This window comes from Opisthorchis viverrini (assembly GCF_000715545.1).
Source record: "Opisthorchis viverrini unplaced genomic scaffold opera_v5_42, whole genome shotgun sequence".
In the NCBI taxonomy this organism is placed as follows: Eukaryota; Metazoa; Platyhelminthes; class Trematoda; order Opisthorchiida; family Opisthorchiidae; genus Opisthorchis; species Opisthorchis viverrini.
The window spans coordinates 1864340-1879658 of NW_008751698.1; the positions used below are offsets into that span (position 1 = coordinate 1864340).

A 15319-nucleotide genomic window follows, 5' to 3' on the forward strand; every position below is an offset into this window, starting at 1 on the left:
TATATATATATATATATATATATATATATATGAAGATATAGACACGATACTTAACTTATTACGACTGTGCTGACGTAATGACCGGCTGCGTAGGTGTCTTCAAAATTAAAGATAAATTTCGTACCCCTTCCGTGGCACTGGAGCACTTGAGGCTATTTTTGCTGTGAATAAAGAGTTCTTTGTATTCGTGGGTTTCATAATGCAGAGTTATCTATTCATTAAGAAAAAGCATCATGTGACGAATTATACCTCGTTTGAAGTTTTCATATAAGCACGAGTCTGTGTCACTGTCTTACGCGAGAAAAATAGCCTGGTTCTTACAGTTTACAGTACTCCTTGGTGAGTTCGGTCAAGAGTTCTCCTTGGTTTCCACCTCTGTTGAGTAAACTAGGCTCCCTCATATTTTCAACATCACTCAAAACATCATCCATGGTACGATCGTTGAGATCATATCCTCCTAGAAATCAGTCGGTTCGACCAAACTCATTCCCAGGAAATATCACAAGAGTACAACTGATGCCAAAACTTGCGCGTGTAGTCCAGAGGCGTGTTGCCTGAGTCTCGGGAGGTCAGCAGTATATCATTAACTGAATTCAAGTCACGCATATGTAAGTCCACGTTTACGTCTTCATTTTTCTCGTTACCAAAGTCCCGATAAAAAACTTGAGTGTGTAAGAAGACGCAAGTAATGTGTTGGACAACTCAGTATACATCGCAACCAACCCAACGGGCACAAACGCGCGATCCTGCACTGCTTTTAATGAACTTGGGTCGTGCGCCACGAAATACTTACGACCAATCAAGAGCAGACTACCATTCTGCATGACTTCTCCAAGATTTCATTCTATTCTCGGAAACACTTATCTTAGAAGCAGACATCCTATCGCTTATACAGCAAACAACCCTGAGGCAACACCTTCGTGGAGGGGTAGCACTGTTGTTCATTCCCAATTGGATTTAGCCCGGACGAACAATCGGCAAGAGATTTAAAGAAGCTTCGAAAAATTTGTATACCCCACTTCGCCAGAACACTTCATTAGGAATAAACACCGTCCCTTTCGAAGTACATTATACAATCGACATTTCAAGCGGCACAGCGAAAGCTGAGTCGTAAATACTAGGACTGGAAGAGGGTTAGTTGCTCCGATTAACGTCAGTCAATTTGAGATCGCAACTGTGCTTGGCTGTGAACATAAACTTTTCCCCACAGCCGCCAAAGTATGCCGGTTCAACGCGAGAAACGGTGTCGAGGTAACGTATGCAGACTAGAAAAAAACTCAGGCTTCACTGATGAGTGTGACCCCATTTTATTCGACTACAGTTCACTGTCCAGATCAAGCTGCATTAGTTTTGTTGGAAAGTGAAGTAACATTCATTTAGACATCTGGTATTTGTGGCATACCACAAGTACCACATTTTTTTAGGTTGATGAATTATGTATTGAAGTGAGTGACACAATTGTGACTGGAGGTTCTCCGTGCTTTCATTTCTAGCAGGCCTCAAAGCTAACAAATGCAAACCACAATTAAGTGTAGTGGCAACCACAGTCCAAAGGTTCCACCAATCATGAGAAAACCTGACAAACATTGGCGTAGCAGTAAGTTTGATTGAACGGATTTCTCAAATTCACACGTGAAGACGTGTTGTATGGGCCCATATACAGCGATCTGGGGCTTGCTACTGACGGAAAATACCAAATATTTAGACAACACAAGTGCTCAGGTTCGGTGGTTCTTGACTACTGATCAAGTGCTTGTGGTCTGTTCACGAAGCTTGGCAGTTGAATCACAGGCCATTCGAAGTAGTCGTCAACCAGTAGACCGAATAAATTGTCAGGAGGCTGTTATGACACAAGTCTAAAAATTAATTGTTTTAACCCATATAACAGCAGAATAGTTCCGCTGGAAATCGGGGAAAATAACTCGCCAGTTCTTGAGTGGGCAGTAACAAAAAACTTGACCCTGTGGGTAATTTGTCAACTTTCACTAGACCATGCAACTGTCTTGTAATACAGCGAACCGTGAGGGGGCGCAAACGGAATATGTAAATGCGAGTGAGAATATTGAAGTGGCCCCAGACAAAAGCGATTCTGAACAGATTTTAATTGGGCCGATAGGAAGGGCATACATACACGTACATACATACATACATACATACATACATACATACATACATACATACATACATACATACATACATACATACATACATACATACATACATACATACATACATACATACATACATACATACATACATACATACATACATACATACATACATACATACATACATACATACATACATACATACATACATACATACATACATACATACATACATACATACATACATACATACATACATACATACATACATACATACATACATACATACATACATACATACATACATACATACATACATACATACATACATACATACATACATACATACATACATACATACATACATACATACATACATACATGCATACATACATACATTATACACACATACATACATATACACACCTACACATGGAGTGTATCTAATGGGGCAGAACAAAATTAGGATTAACGAGCTGTAACATCGGGTGGCGGAAATTCACTTATCACGTGACAAGCGTGGCGAATATCTCTGTGAGTCGGAAAATAGGCCCCGCAGAAAAACAGCAGTAGAATTCTGTATTACGGGTGTACGTAAACATCAATGTTATTGCAGCGGAACGGGTACGGGCAACATGAACTGGTTAATACCGGGTGACCAGAATGAAAAATTCATCTCATTATAGATCCCTAACTCACCTCTGTGACGCATAGGCGATGCACTCTACGAGGTAAATTTTCATCAAGAAAATCCATGGAAAACACGTGCACGTAATATTAGTTAAAATTTCATTGGAAACTCGTACTGGTTAAAATGCTTTTAAGTGGGGGAAAGGCGTGAAAACGACGTAGCACGTAAAAATCGTGGTTGATATGGTTCCGGCACACTATACGCAAGGTATGGAAAGGGTCTTGGACAAAACAGGCTGAAGAAAGCTCAACGGAAATGTATCTTCATTGTTGCGAACTGTTGAAGTAGCACACAAACCCTCATGTAGCAAGGTTCAGAGTTAATGCTAAATCGATATTGCTTGTGAGTTTAGGTATGAGAGGAAAGCCGTTTGAACATCTTCTAACGAAACTCATGAATGATGTTTGGTTTCTCGCTTTGAACACAGTAGTACAAAGTGCATGTGAAAAACAGCCACCTGTTTGTAAAATATATCAGAGTAACTTCAAATGTTAAGTGTTCCATTGCGAAACCATCACATAAAAGCACAAACACCTCGAACGAGGGGTTCTTCAGAAGTGCACAAATTTGAGATACCGGTGAAGCCAATTTTGAACATGGAAAACTGTGCCTGTCATAGACCTGCTATGTGATTAGCGGATACTCCGGCCCCAATCCAGAAAGTTTTAACTCCATATTGCTTGAAGGATTCTTTCACATTATGTCGAATATTTGACAGTCTGTGAGCAAGACTCTCAAAAATATTTTCCCGAGTAACAGGTATCGTCTTGGCATAGTCGTCGTGCTTGGATGTTGTGATGAGCCTACGGGCTAAGCTGGTTGGTTACTTTGCCGCTCATGGTTCAACTTTGTCAAGGTCAAAAAGAAGCGAAACGAAGAGCACCAAGCCACTGAACGAAGAGAAATCGTAATACGATAATATTGGGATAAAGTCGTATCGTCTGCAATAGGAGGACACAAGCATTCCCACACTTTTAGAGGCAGTGATGCTGTCCTCACCCGAAGAAGGAGGGGTTAGAAAAGGTCGTCTCCAAAAACCTAACCCTGACCACTGAACGATTAACTGCAATCGCCGTCGCATTACTCAATACGGTTGAAATACTTTCAAGACCAGAGTCTACTGCCGCTCAGGGAACACCTGTTGTGCGTAGTCACATGAGGAGTCAGATAGTTGTGGCTTACCAAGCGTGCCCTACGGTTTAGGCAAGCCTTCTACGACTAAATGGATCAGGATGTCCCAGGAAAACCCCAAACTTCTGTGGCTCCGAGGGTTAGGCCTGAGTTAGAGGCTTCGAGCGTGGCCCCGGAACAAAACCCTACATTCCCAGACTACCTAACCTGCCAGACATTTGAGTCAATGGCTCAGGATGAGATATCTCAAATAAATCCCCTTCTTCCGCTTGATCAACCGGAAAGCAACATACACCCACGCCGTTTTGGAGCAGTTGTTAGTCTTTCGAATTTATGAGTCCTAACCCCAATTACTACACATGCCAACACAACCCCGTCTGTCCTTAGTTCTCTAATTTCTCTACCTAAAAAAAAAACAAAACGTAAGCATGCACAACTAACGCCAAGGAGTCTGTTCAGCACATCAACGCTCAGCGTCAGTGCCATTTGTCAGACCGGTAAATAGAATTCCCTTGCTCACACCTGCTGGTCATTAAAAACCCATACGTCAATCCATCTGAACATGGTTCACAGCAGAAGATCGTGTGCGGTCGAACTTACCACGGTCGTCAGTATCCGCAATCACTGACCCCAAACCTGAAACCTGTATGCCCTAACAAACTGCAGTGAATGTCAAAAATGAATTTACTGGAGAACTCTCGAGGTTCTTGTGGATGTTCAAGTACATGGATACCGCCGTACTAGCTGGGGATCCAAATGTCCAATTGTGGTAAAGATGTTCCTAGAATCCACAAATGTCAGCTGAGCACCATCTATTTATTGCAAGCAGGAGCTTTCAGCACAAACGTAGGCATCGTGTTACCTTGCACCCTGCAAACCGTAAACCAATCAACCACTAAGACTGACCACGTAGGAATCAGCCCTAAATGGCGACATCATGTGCAAGACTAACTTCTTCCGGAACGCGTGCGTGGGGCCAGATCATGTCCCGATTCGTCCACGTGATTCGTATTTCAGTGACCAAGAAGACCACTCACTGTTATGATATTCACTGCCTGCAAGATTCGGTCATCAAGATGTCTATCAGCAGCAGCTGTCCGGACAAAGTATGGATGCGAAACAAACCGGTCGGCCAAAGGAAGACTGGTTCGATGTTCGAAACGCTACGAATGCAGTGTTTGATTGTACATCCCAAAACGATGCTACGGCTTAATCCAGTTGGGTCTTACAGTGATTCATGTCTCTGCTAGAGACGATATCTCCGAGGTGACATCTGACCCGCAATCTCAAGACTAACTGAGAGGTGGTGCCCAAGGAAAGTCCGAGAAATGGCAAAGGCAATGGCAACTGAAAGCGGTTGAAAAGTCTGTTAAATTATCTGCAACACCATACCACAAAAGCTACTGGAAAAAGAAGCCACTACAAAGAAAGACGGTCCAAAAGACTGCTCCAAGTCCAACCATGTATAACTAAAAGAACGACGCACTAACAGCCTTACAGTGGGACGTATATTGCTTGGTCCCAACAAAAGCTGAAACGTAATGAAAATCAAACTCCTGATACTGTTTGTCTCCTTGTTTAAGAAAGGAGGACTCGTTTAATTCGACAAAACTTATGCAGAGCATTTGGAAGACAGATGTGTCAGAGGATTGGTAGATATTTGATTTTGTTCCTGCCTTCAAAAAAGGTGTTAGATCTGAATATGGGAATGAGTACGGTGTCAGTTTACTCACCATCGCTTCTGATTTGCTCACAGACATCAATTCACACAAGCTTATCAGCAGTAGGGAGTCGTGAAAACCAGACAGGGTTCTGTCCGGGTTGTGAATGTATTGACATGTTTACTCGAACACCACCACGCACAATTGTTTTCTTCCTGGACTTAAAATCAGTGCAAGACTCAGTTGATCGTGCTGTTTTGCGGTGACGTCTTCCCTCCAAATGTGTGCCGAACATTTTTTTGTCACACCTCTTCAATCCTTATAGTCGAACACCCGTGAGCGTACGAAAGTCTAAGGCGAGTGTTCTCCTGGGATCATCACCAAATGCGGCGTCTATCAAGTCCGCCAATTGTCACCCGTTCAAATTCGTAATCGAATTAATTATTGTGGAAATGTTCGCTACATCTTCTAACTCTACAGCAAGCTTCTCCCAGGGTGATTCTTTGCATGCGGACGATATTGAGCCACTTGGTTCACATTTCGCCCAAACATAAAATACACTAAGCTAAGTAACGTCATGACTTTTGTTATGCGAGTGCACCATCAAAGCTTATCATTGCATCAGAACACATATGCCTATCTGGTCAGCTGCACCATGTTGGGTGGCGGCATTGCTGATGAAGTGAATGCTATAATTGCTAAAGCCCGTTCTGTTTTCCTTCAACTTGGGCGCTTCCACAGTTGACATGACATTAGTCTGTCGGTGAAAGCACAGTACGTCCAGTGCTACCTTACGTTCGTAAATCCTGGCTGTTGTGCATTGAAGACAAGCGAAGAGTGTTGGTCTTTCATCACCGGAGCCTTCGAAGCATTACAAATGAATCATGGGAACGTCGAGCTAATATCACTGAATGGCGACGAACGATTTTTAGCAACCAGTTAGCTGCCAGCCGGATGAGCTGATCCGAGTGTAAGGAATACGCTGACTGGGTAAGGTGCTCCGTACGCAATGGATCGATTGTTCCGTCATACCCTGTATGCTGAGTCAGGTTCCAATTGGAAGACACCACAAATTGGACTGTATAGGACCTAGGGATTGTGTACGGAATACAGAACAAAAGATGCTGGCCGCATTGGTACATATCGTCTGTGTTGTTAGGGCATCAAACGCATGGTTGGAGGTATTCGCCGGTATGGCGATGTCATATAACCAACGACTGTGCTGTATCTGTTCACCTGTCTCAAATCACAGACCCGTTGCTTTTTATTTTGTTCTCGTGAAATGTTCTTCCGTATCACCTCTATCCTACACAACCCTTTGGCATAAGCTGTGGCGACCCGAACAATCGAATATACGTGTACGGTTCATGGTTGTCAAACTGAGCCATTGACGTCAACTAATTGCTTACTAAAGGCTCATTGGAAGAAACAGTGACCGTATCCCTATAACTGATAGTTCTTCGGATGTCCCCATGGCGCTGCCTAAGGATCTTATTTTGTTGTGCACAGGGAACATTCACTTTCACTTCGAATGAGCTGCTCATAGGTAATTGGACGGCATCGCTATTGCGAGTCCATTAGGTTCAACCGTAAGTGATGCATAAAAACCTTGAGCATTTTACGTTTGCGTATGATGAAAGCAATTCATATTGCCAGTATCTCGCAACTTATTTCATCTCGTAGTTTAGATAAAATGAGTCGAAGAGATACAAACAGTAAAACCACCACTTCAGAACAAAAAACACCCGAAATAAGTGTTACATATTTCATCAGCGGATCTGGATGCATGGTCGACTTAATTGTGCAAAAATAACAAGAGAGATACCTGTGTGTTTGAACTTTAGTTGAGGTTTTAGGGTAAATTTACTTACCCGTTGAAAAGCGCTTCACAATTTCTGAAGCGGGTTCGACTGAATCCAGATCAATCGGTTGTGAAGCATAGACAAAGTCCAGCTGTCCCCTCAATGTGCATTGTCGACTACTCTGATCCGCAGCTTCAGCAAACATCTGATATGCTTCCCTGCTATTATTTCGCGCTGCTGCCTACAGGTGAAGAAGGTAATAAATGGTAGCTTTAAAAAAGAAGTCTACCAATCTACAATCATCGACGAAAATGTACTCGGAGAGTGCTGATTGTGATATAGGAGGAACGAGTTTTCTCCTGGTAAGCGCGCACACGCATACTGCGAAGGGAGTTTGTGAAGCTTAGTTTCGAAAACTCAGTAAATGATTGGTGGATTTATTGCATGGCTGCGATCGCTGTTATCACCATCGTCTCATGGGACTTGACCAAATTGTGGGACCACCAACCAAGCGCCCATGTGATTGGACCTGGAGTTCGGTGGACGGCATGCATTTTCCTCCGAGCTGTGTGAATAGTTTAGCAAGAACTCGACTCGGAACTAACCCATAGGAGTGGATAAAGTGTAACACAATAAATCAATTCCGATTAGAACCTGACGATGTCTCAAAATCCAGCCTAAGGGCTGCGGGTTGCTGAGTAGAGAATGGTATTTTTATTTGAACCCTGTAGTGGGTGGTGAGTAGACGGATGGCATTTATGTAAGTCCCATCTAATTGACTACCCATTTATTTTCAACTTAGCGGTACATGCTTAAGCTGCTTTAATTGATTCAATAGGATTTCGTTAGGCTACGTAGAGGTTTTCGTAAACAATCAGCCAGAATCAGATCGAAATATGTGATTCGGACGTTACTCATCAAAAGATGTTCGACATTATACATGTTCGGGGGAGACGGTCATCCGAAAATCATTGAAGATTGAGCGGAAAACCGATTAGATCAATCGATATGCTTACCCGGATATCACAACAAACAATACGGGTATATTGTTTTTTCCCTGTCCCTGTATTCTCCACTGGTCCTTTACGTTTTGATTTGGAGCTGTTGATTTAATCAGTATGGAGGGAAGCAATTCATCAAGGCGGGATCTGATGTTAACGCTCCCCGTTCTACTCAGTCATTTGTTATAACCAAGTGATAATAACTAGCTATTACTATTTTGAAAAGTCCGCTCAAGCTCAATAAGGAGAATTGATTTCGTTGTTTTGCGCAGGGAGCGGCAGACTAAAATTGATGTGTTACCTTGAAGCCGCTTAACCATTCCACATTGACAGCCAGTAGACGCAGGTGGCATTTAAGCATGGTGACTTTCTAATGCCCTCTCAATTATAGCGCTGTTCTCGTTCAGCCGTAACAAATATACCCGGAAAATGGGTGTAACTAGGACGTCCTAAACATCTTGATGCGTGATTTATATCACGTAAGTAACAACAGCAGACAGTCGACAGATGCACCACCAATCAAAGTGGCTAAACGCTAATGCATGCATGCCGAAAATCACATAATGAACTCAGTGTCCCCTAGAATGTCACCAACCCATAACTGGAGAATCTATATGAATTGCACTGTTATATTCGTTCACTATGTAAGCACCCTGAAATTAGGGCTGCAGCATGAACTCAGGGGTTTTCCAGGCAACCACAAGAACTTAAGAATTGAGTACCAGAACAGCCAGGCCTTTGAGTGGGCGAGGAAGAGAGGAATCACTCCATGTTTCACCAGTGATAACGCAAGTATTGTCCACCTGTCATTTTCGAATCTTCACTTTTATAGGCCAAGAGAAAGACATTTGGTCTCATTTGAAGACGTCCTGGATAAGTTAAATTTGAAAATGAACTCCGTTCGAACATCTAAGAATTATATCCTAATAAGTGACATCATTGCCATGGGGACTTCGGATAAGGTAGCCTCCCCAATAGGTCACACCTTTCGGGATCACTTGCTCCGTTTATTGTTGGAAAATTGTAGAAAATACAGTAGGTAGTCCCAAGAATCCGGTTTAAGCTCTTTTGCTCGCAGCCAGTTTAACAAATGAATATTAATTGGAGAAACGCACCAATTTCCAAAGTAAATAAGTGTTACCGGGAGTGTCAACTGAATCTGTCATTAACGATATCTACCAAATGAACCCGCTGGTGGGCCCCAATAACTGATCAAGAGTTTTCAGTAGCCTTATAAGCAGTCAGTTGTGCCAGTAACAGTACATGGAAACTAGAGATAACTTGTCTTTGCGTAACATTCCAGAACGTTTTTTTCAAATAAAAAACGGGTTCCAGAAATATCCCATGCTATCAGCAAACACATCTTATGTGTAATTACCAACAGTGAAAAAGCGCTTTGATATCTTGAGTATCGGCCAAACCGGACCTGGAGGAAGCCTGTGGTTTGCACGTTTGGCCGAAAAACATCACAGACGAGTTTACTTCCCGTTCACACTAATTACTGCACAGTCGTCCACCTTTTCGATTCACAGCCGTCATAACACTCGAACAGGGGACGAGCGCTGAGATACTGTCAGGTTATCCGGGCCTAGACAGAAGCAGCCGAGATGTAGTCGATGCTCACACCCTGATGTGCGAACTTCAAGAACCGAGCGAAATAGACACCATCCAACTCTTTTCAGTGAAAGAGCGATGACATTCGTCAATCAAGATGAAGTGCCCAATCAACTACGACAAATGCTGAGACTGCTTGTATAACGCGTTTCTTTCTGTGCCCTGGTTTACTGCTTTGTTCGGGCACCACAGAGTGGAAATCTTATGGTTCAGCAATATCGTCTCTTCCGGGAGGGCTATTATTCGTTGACAGGTCTAAACTAATTAAGGTTCAGTTCGTAGTGTCTGGTCGGGATACTACAGTGTTTATTTCAAGTTTACCTAATAAGAAAACAAAAACAAATGTTTTCAACGGTTGTCCGGCGGGTTACGCGGTAGTAGAAAAACAAGCAAACTGCTAAACAAAGCTACATACGTGAAATGGCGATCGATGACAGACCAAGATGGTTTTGTCTTATGGTACGAATTGCAAAAATGTATCGTTGGTCGGTCTCCGATTTGTCAGAACCGTTGCTATCTAGTCCGGTGTCAATCCTAAACCATAATTACGATGTCTCGAACACATTCTAAGTATGCCGAGTCGTTGACACACGTGACAAACGCTACTCTCTGTGCTACATTTAGAATGATGCAGACCATAAAGCAGATAGTGTGTGACCGAGTAGGCAGAGATGAGAGATCACGAGAAGCTTGATTATTGTTGAGATGATCCGTCTTGCATGATGAGGCCCACGTGATCAAGGCTGTTGTAAACACTGCAGAATGTCTCTGGTTCATACTTTATATGTTAGTGCGATAATAATGCGTATGTTGCAGTTCGGGACGATGCCTAGAAGTGCTACCGCTTCGATTTTATTTCGAGGATTTTCGTCCACCGGTGAAGTCGCCTAACTTCCAATGATGTGTTGGACAGTTTCAGCTTTTTCGAATTTTATGGCGAACAAGTTTCGCTGAAAATACTACCGCGCTTCGCGGTTCGTTGATCAACCCAAGCTGATTCTGGATCTGTGCGCAGCGGATTCCAAGCTAATTCGACAGTGATGGACAACAACAAGTTTACATGTGTGATGCCAGGCTGCCCGTGTGAGGATTTTGTTACTTTCACTATTCTGATACTAACTGCCCTTGCAGGAGAGATATCGATCTGCCCAATTGTATATTTTTTGATGTGATGCTCAATACCTACTCCTCAGAATTCATCCGAAGTGGTCCAGTGGTTTAGTTGTCATGGCACCCCGACCATATTTACCTCCCGGGTAGCGCCACATTTCAAACGTAGTTGTTATTTTCATTTGTTTTTGGAATAGAAAGTGCAATGCTTCATCTACCTTATCATCACCAGCAATGTCGGGAGAATCTCTGATATATTTAACTCAAGTAGAAAAAACCGGACTTCCAACAAATTAAAATAACGCTTCATAAATAAAATCATTGCCTGGCCGAGTTTGCTATCGCTGGAAAGAGGCTATAGTACCAATACATCTAACGGCCTATCCCCAATTGAAAAGGTACATCAACGGGTCCCAGTTGAGTGGCTTAAAACAGCTTTAGAGAAACAGATTTTTGACGGGCAAACTGAAGCGTATGTAGTTCCGTAAGATATCACCCAACTGTCCAACGTCAACACATTGAATCTGTTTATGACGGAGCAAATACACTAAGAAACAAAACATCTCGGAACAGCTCTAGTGATGTGAAAAATTGACGTTGTGAAAGTGAGAATTACAGATGGGAAGGTAAAGAATATGCCAGCGTTCAGTCTTTGATGTATGTCGGTCCAATTGAACCTAAAGCGAACGGATGGTAGTGAGAACAGATTCAGAGAGCGCGATGCCTAAATATTTAAACAGACCAGACTGAAACCAAACTCACAACTTTACTCTCCTAGATACACAAATCCAGTACGAGGTTACCGACGGCAAAGTCCAGTAAAAGAGTGAGAATTTGTCTTGACTAGTGACCAAATAAGATGAGCCTAGCATACCCTCGCAACCCTTCATAATGCATAATTTATATACTTCGTGCCCAGCTAAGTACTTAGTGTTGAAATTGCATACGCCACATATGGTCCCGTACTACGTGGGCACGTGATAACAGTCAAATTTCTCTTGTTTCCTACCGGGGAATGGAAAAAGAAAATAGGCAAGCCTTCAGTGAGGAACAGTGGTATACGCCCGTTCTGGTCAAGAATATAAGATCGGCCTTTGGGAAAGCTTGCGGTAACCAAATCCATTGATCACGACCGATTTTTCGGCGATCAGGAATAAAAGCGGAATAGATTCTATGCGAGGAACAACACTCACGTAAGTCATGGTTTCCAACAGACCTGGCGAGTTCATTCGGACACCCGAAAATGAAATATAAACACTGAACTTACACGGCACTCATTTCAAGCGGAATAGTATAGTTATGACTTCCTGCAGGCCGCCGAATTTGACTACGGCTGTGGAAAATGTTGCCACAGGCAATAGTCCTAAGAGCAGTCCTCATAAAAGTACACAACTTTGACCTGTTCTCAGAGAAGAAGCTATTGAGTCGAACAAAGGGTGAAGTCGGGGTATGATGGGTACAATTACGGCAGCACAAAACTGAGACCTCATAACCATGAGAATAGTAGGGCGATAACCGTAAACACAACTCACCTGTAATTTGGCGACTGTCTCCGGGTCGTTCATGTGCGATTCACCTCCTTGGCGCCAATGATAAAACCCGGGATTTCTGGCGAACTGATTGATCATCCTTGGAACGGAAACAGTTTGAGGATAGGCCAACAAATGTCTTGCGCGCGTCTCCTTTGCCAAAATATCGAAATCTGCACCACCAATTCGACTGGCTGCCCCACTAAAGCACATGTCTATCACAGAATTGGCCAATCCGACAGCTTCGAATATTTGGGCACTCTTGTAACTGTGCAGTGTGGAAATGCCCATTTTCGCCATAACCTAAAAATTAGGGGTGATTGGAGTCAACGCTTTTTCCAATAACAGTTCACTTCCCAAAACCATAGATACAGATAGACTGAAACGGATTGGTTACGTGAGCTGAAAACAAAATGATGAAAAAGGAATTCCACAAAGCAACAGAATGGACTTGAAGCAAGTGGTACCCGTGTCAAAGTAGGCGAGATAGGACTAGTGCAACAGTCTTTTGGGGGTCAAGCCTGCAGACAATCCATCACATCGTTGGTAATAAGGGATGATGACCGGGTTATTTTTTAACTCCACACGAAGGGGAAAATGCACATAAAGAGCTAAACGATAGGCCTGATAGCAAATTGAGTGTCCTTATGGGTGGTGTCGGGAATTTTCTCACATGTTTAGGTCAGGAACAAGAAATCTGGACGGGTTATAAGATAAGAATTGAGGTTGTGGGGCCGAGCTTGTCCAGCGGTACCGAGATTTTCCACGCAATGTAACAATTAATTGAGGATGATTTGTGCTAGTAAGCTAATGTTGATGACGGAAATCAATCGGACTCCAGGTCCGAATGATAACCGTTTACTAGGTTTTAACAAAGATAGGAACCGTTTAGCCAGTATAGTGGGCAAAGCCATAACGTTGCCAATCTGAGAATTCCACGCGCTAACTCTCCTCAGACGACAAGAGCGGAGTCATATTATCTCGATGGAGGTCCAAGGTCTCAAAGGATGCTCAATTTCTGGGTTAAGTACCCCGTACCTACCTAAAAACACCTAAACCTAAAACAGGGGAATCTTTATGGGACTTCAAGATACCCTAGAAAGATTACCTCTACATCTTTCAAAAATACCAGAATATTTTAACATGAAAAAGGAACGTAATAAAAAGAACGGATAGGTCTTTATTGGCAGACATCCATAAAGGTGATACCGCACCAGGCACATCTGTGTTCCATAGCGCATCAATACTTCGGGGCAGAATAAGAGAATGTACCAATGACAAAAATTAATTTGAGATAGCATCAAGCACGAAGTCCACTGCTACGCGCAAACGTGAGTAGAAAACGATACTCTGAATATCACGGGTAAAGGGAAATGCAAACCTCGTGTTTGGAGTTAGTGAGGCATGGCGAACGCGATATGGAGCTGACGAACTGGTTTGAGTAACAAAAAAACACCGTCGTACACCCGAGCTACCAATATTCCAAAACATTACCAACCATCGTAACCAGTAGTTCAAATGAATACAATGATTTAGAGAACGGAATACGCAAATCCGAACAAATATGACTTGAGTTGAGCAAAAAATGAACACTAAATGCTTCTTGTTGTAAACAAGACTTTCTCCGTTTCGTTGGGAATAAGACCAAGTATTTTCCAGCTACCAATCGAATTACCTTGAAAATACCATTTTGTACGGCAGAAGTACACTTCTCATACACGTCGGCGAGGTCCATCTGAGTGTTAACAAGCAAGCCATCGGCGTCCAGACGAGCGATCGATTCGAATAGTAAATAGGGACAAATTCCATCGGCACCAAAACCGATTAGGGTGCAGAAGTGATGTATTTCTCTGAGAAAACGGCAAGGATGAATACACGTGCAGTAGATAAGGTACTCAATGAAGTACAAGTCGGAACCTACAAATGGAGTAAACTGCACAAAGCTTCCCTTGGCTTCTAATACAGATTATTATGAATGTAGACGCAGTCATAACTGTGGCACGGATGTCGAACGATGGCGAGAATTGTCAGCCGGTCGATGTCAGTGGTGTTCGTGCTGTCGGTCTCTTTCAAAACGGAACAGTTATTAGCCCCCTCGATCGTCGTCTTGAGCGATGGGCTGAGCACTTCAAAAAGCCGTTCAGTTGGTCTCTTCCAACAAAACAACCGGAATAGCCGAGCGGGCGAGCATGGAATATCGACACCAATTCACCATCAACGCAGAAATCCAGTGTGCGATTTCAGTTCTACAGCGCGCCAAAGCATCTGGTCCAGATGGCCTGAACCTCGCGTTCTTCGTAGGCGGCGATGTCCTAGTGAACAGTCTAACATCCATACTGCAGAAGATTTGGAACGAAAACAGAATACCAGCCAAATCGAGCTTCTCGGCCGTCATCCAACCTTTCAAAAAGGTCGCAAAAACGTGAAAACCACCGTGGCATCAGCCTGGTATTTGTCGCATCTAAAGTGCTCTCTGGCATTATTTTGCGTAGGTTGATGGATCGTCGCGAGAGATTCGTAAAACTCAAGCTGGGTTTCGTCCTGGCCGAGGATGCATCGACCATATCTTTCCCTTGGGACAAGTTCTTGAGCAGTGTCACTCCTTCAACCGTCCCACATCTGTTACTTTTCTCCATCTGAGAAAATTTGGCGGTGCCTGGCAATCGAAGGTG

General features: G+C 43.1%; 2 protein-coding genes across 2 annotated transcripts in view; one reads left to right on the top strand and one right to left on the bottom strand.

Annotated features, from left to right (window-relative positions):
- The window catches only part of T265_03114 (hypothetical protein), a gene marked incomplete at both ends in the record, with an annotated part of 3548 nt that extends 3162 nt beyond the window's left edge, over positions 1 to 386 (top strand). Inside the window, one exon of the mRNA XM_009167519.1 lies at positions 331 to 386. Coding sequence (XP_009165783.1) covers positions 331 to 386 — 56 coding nt within the window. The remainder of the gene's footprint in view (positions 1 to 330) is intronic.
- Positions 1 to 15319, bottom strand: part of T265_03115 (hypothetical protein) — a gene marked incomplete at both ends in the record, with an annotated part of 70889 nt that overhangs the window by 27135 nt on the left and 28435 nt on the right. Inside the window, 3 exons of the mRNA XM_009167520.1 lie at positions 7463 to 7634; positions 12651 to 12950; positions 14323 to 14497. Of these exons, the coding sequence (XP_009165784.1) occupies positions 7463 to 7634; positions 12651 to 12950; positions 14323 to 14497 (647 nt within the window). The remainder of the gene's footprint in view (positions 1 to 7462; positions 7635 to 12650; positions 12951 to 14322; positions 14498 to 15319) is intronic.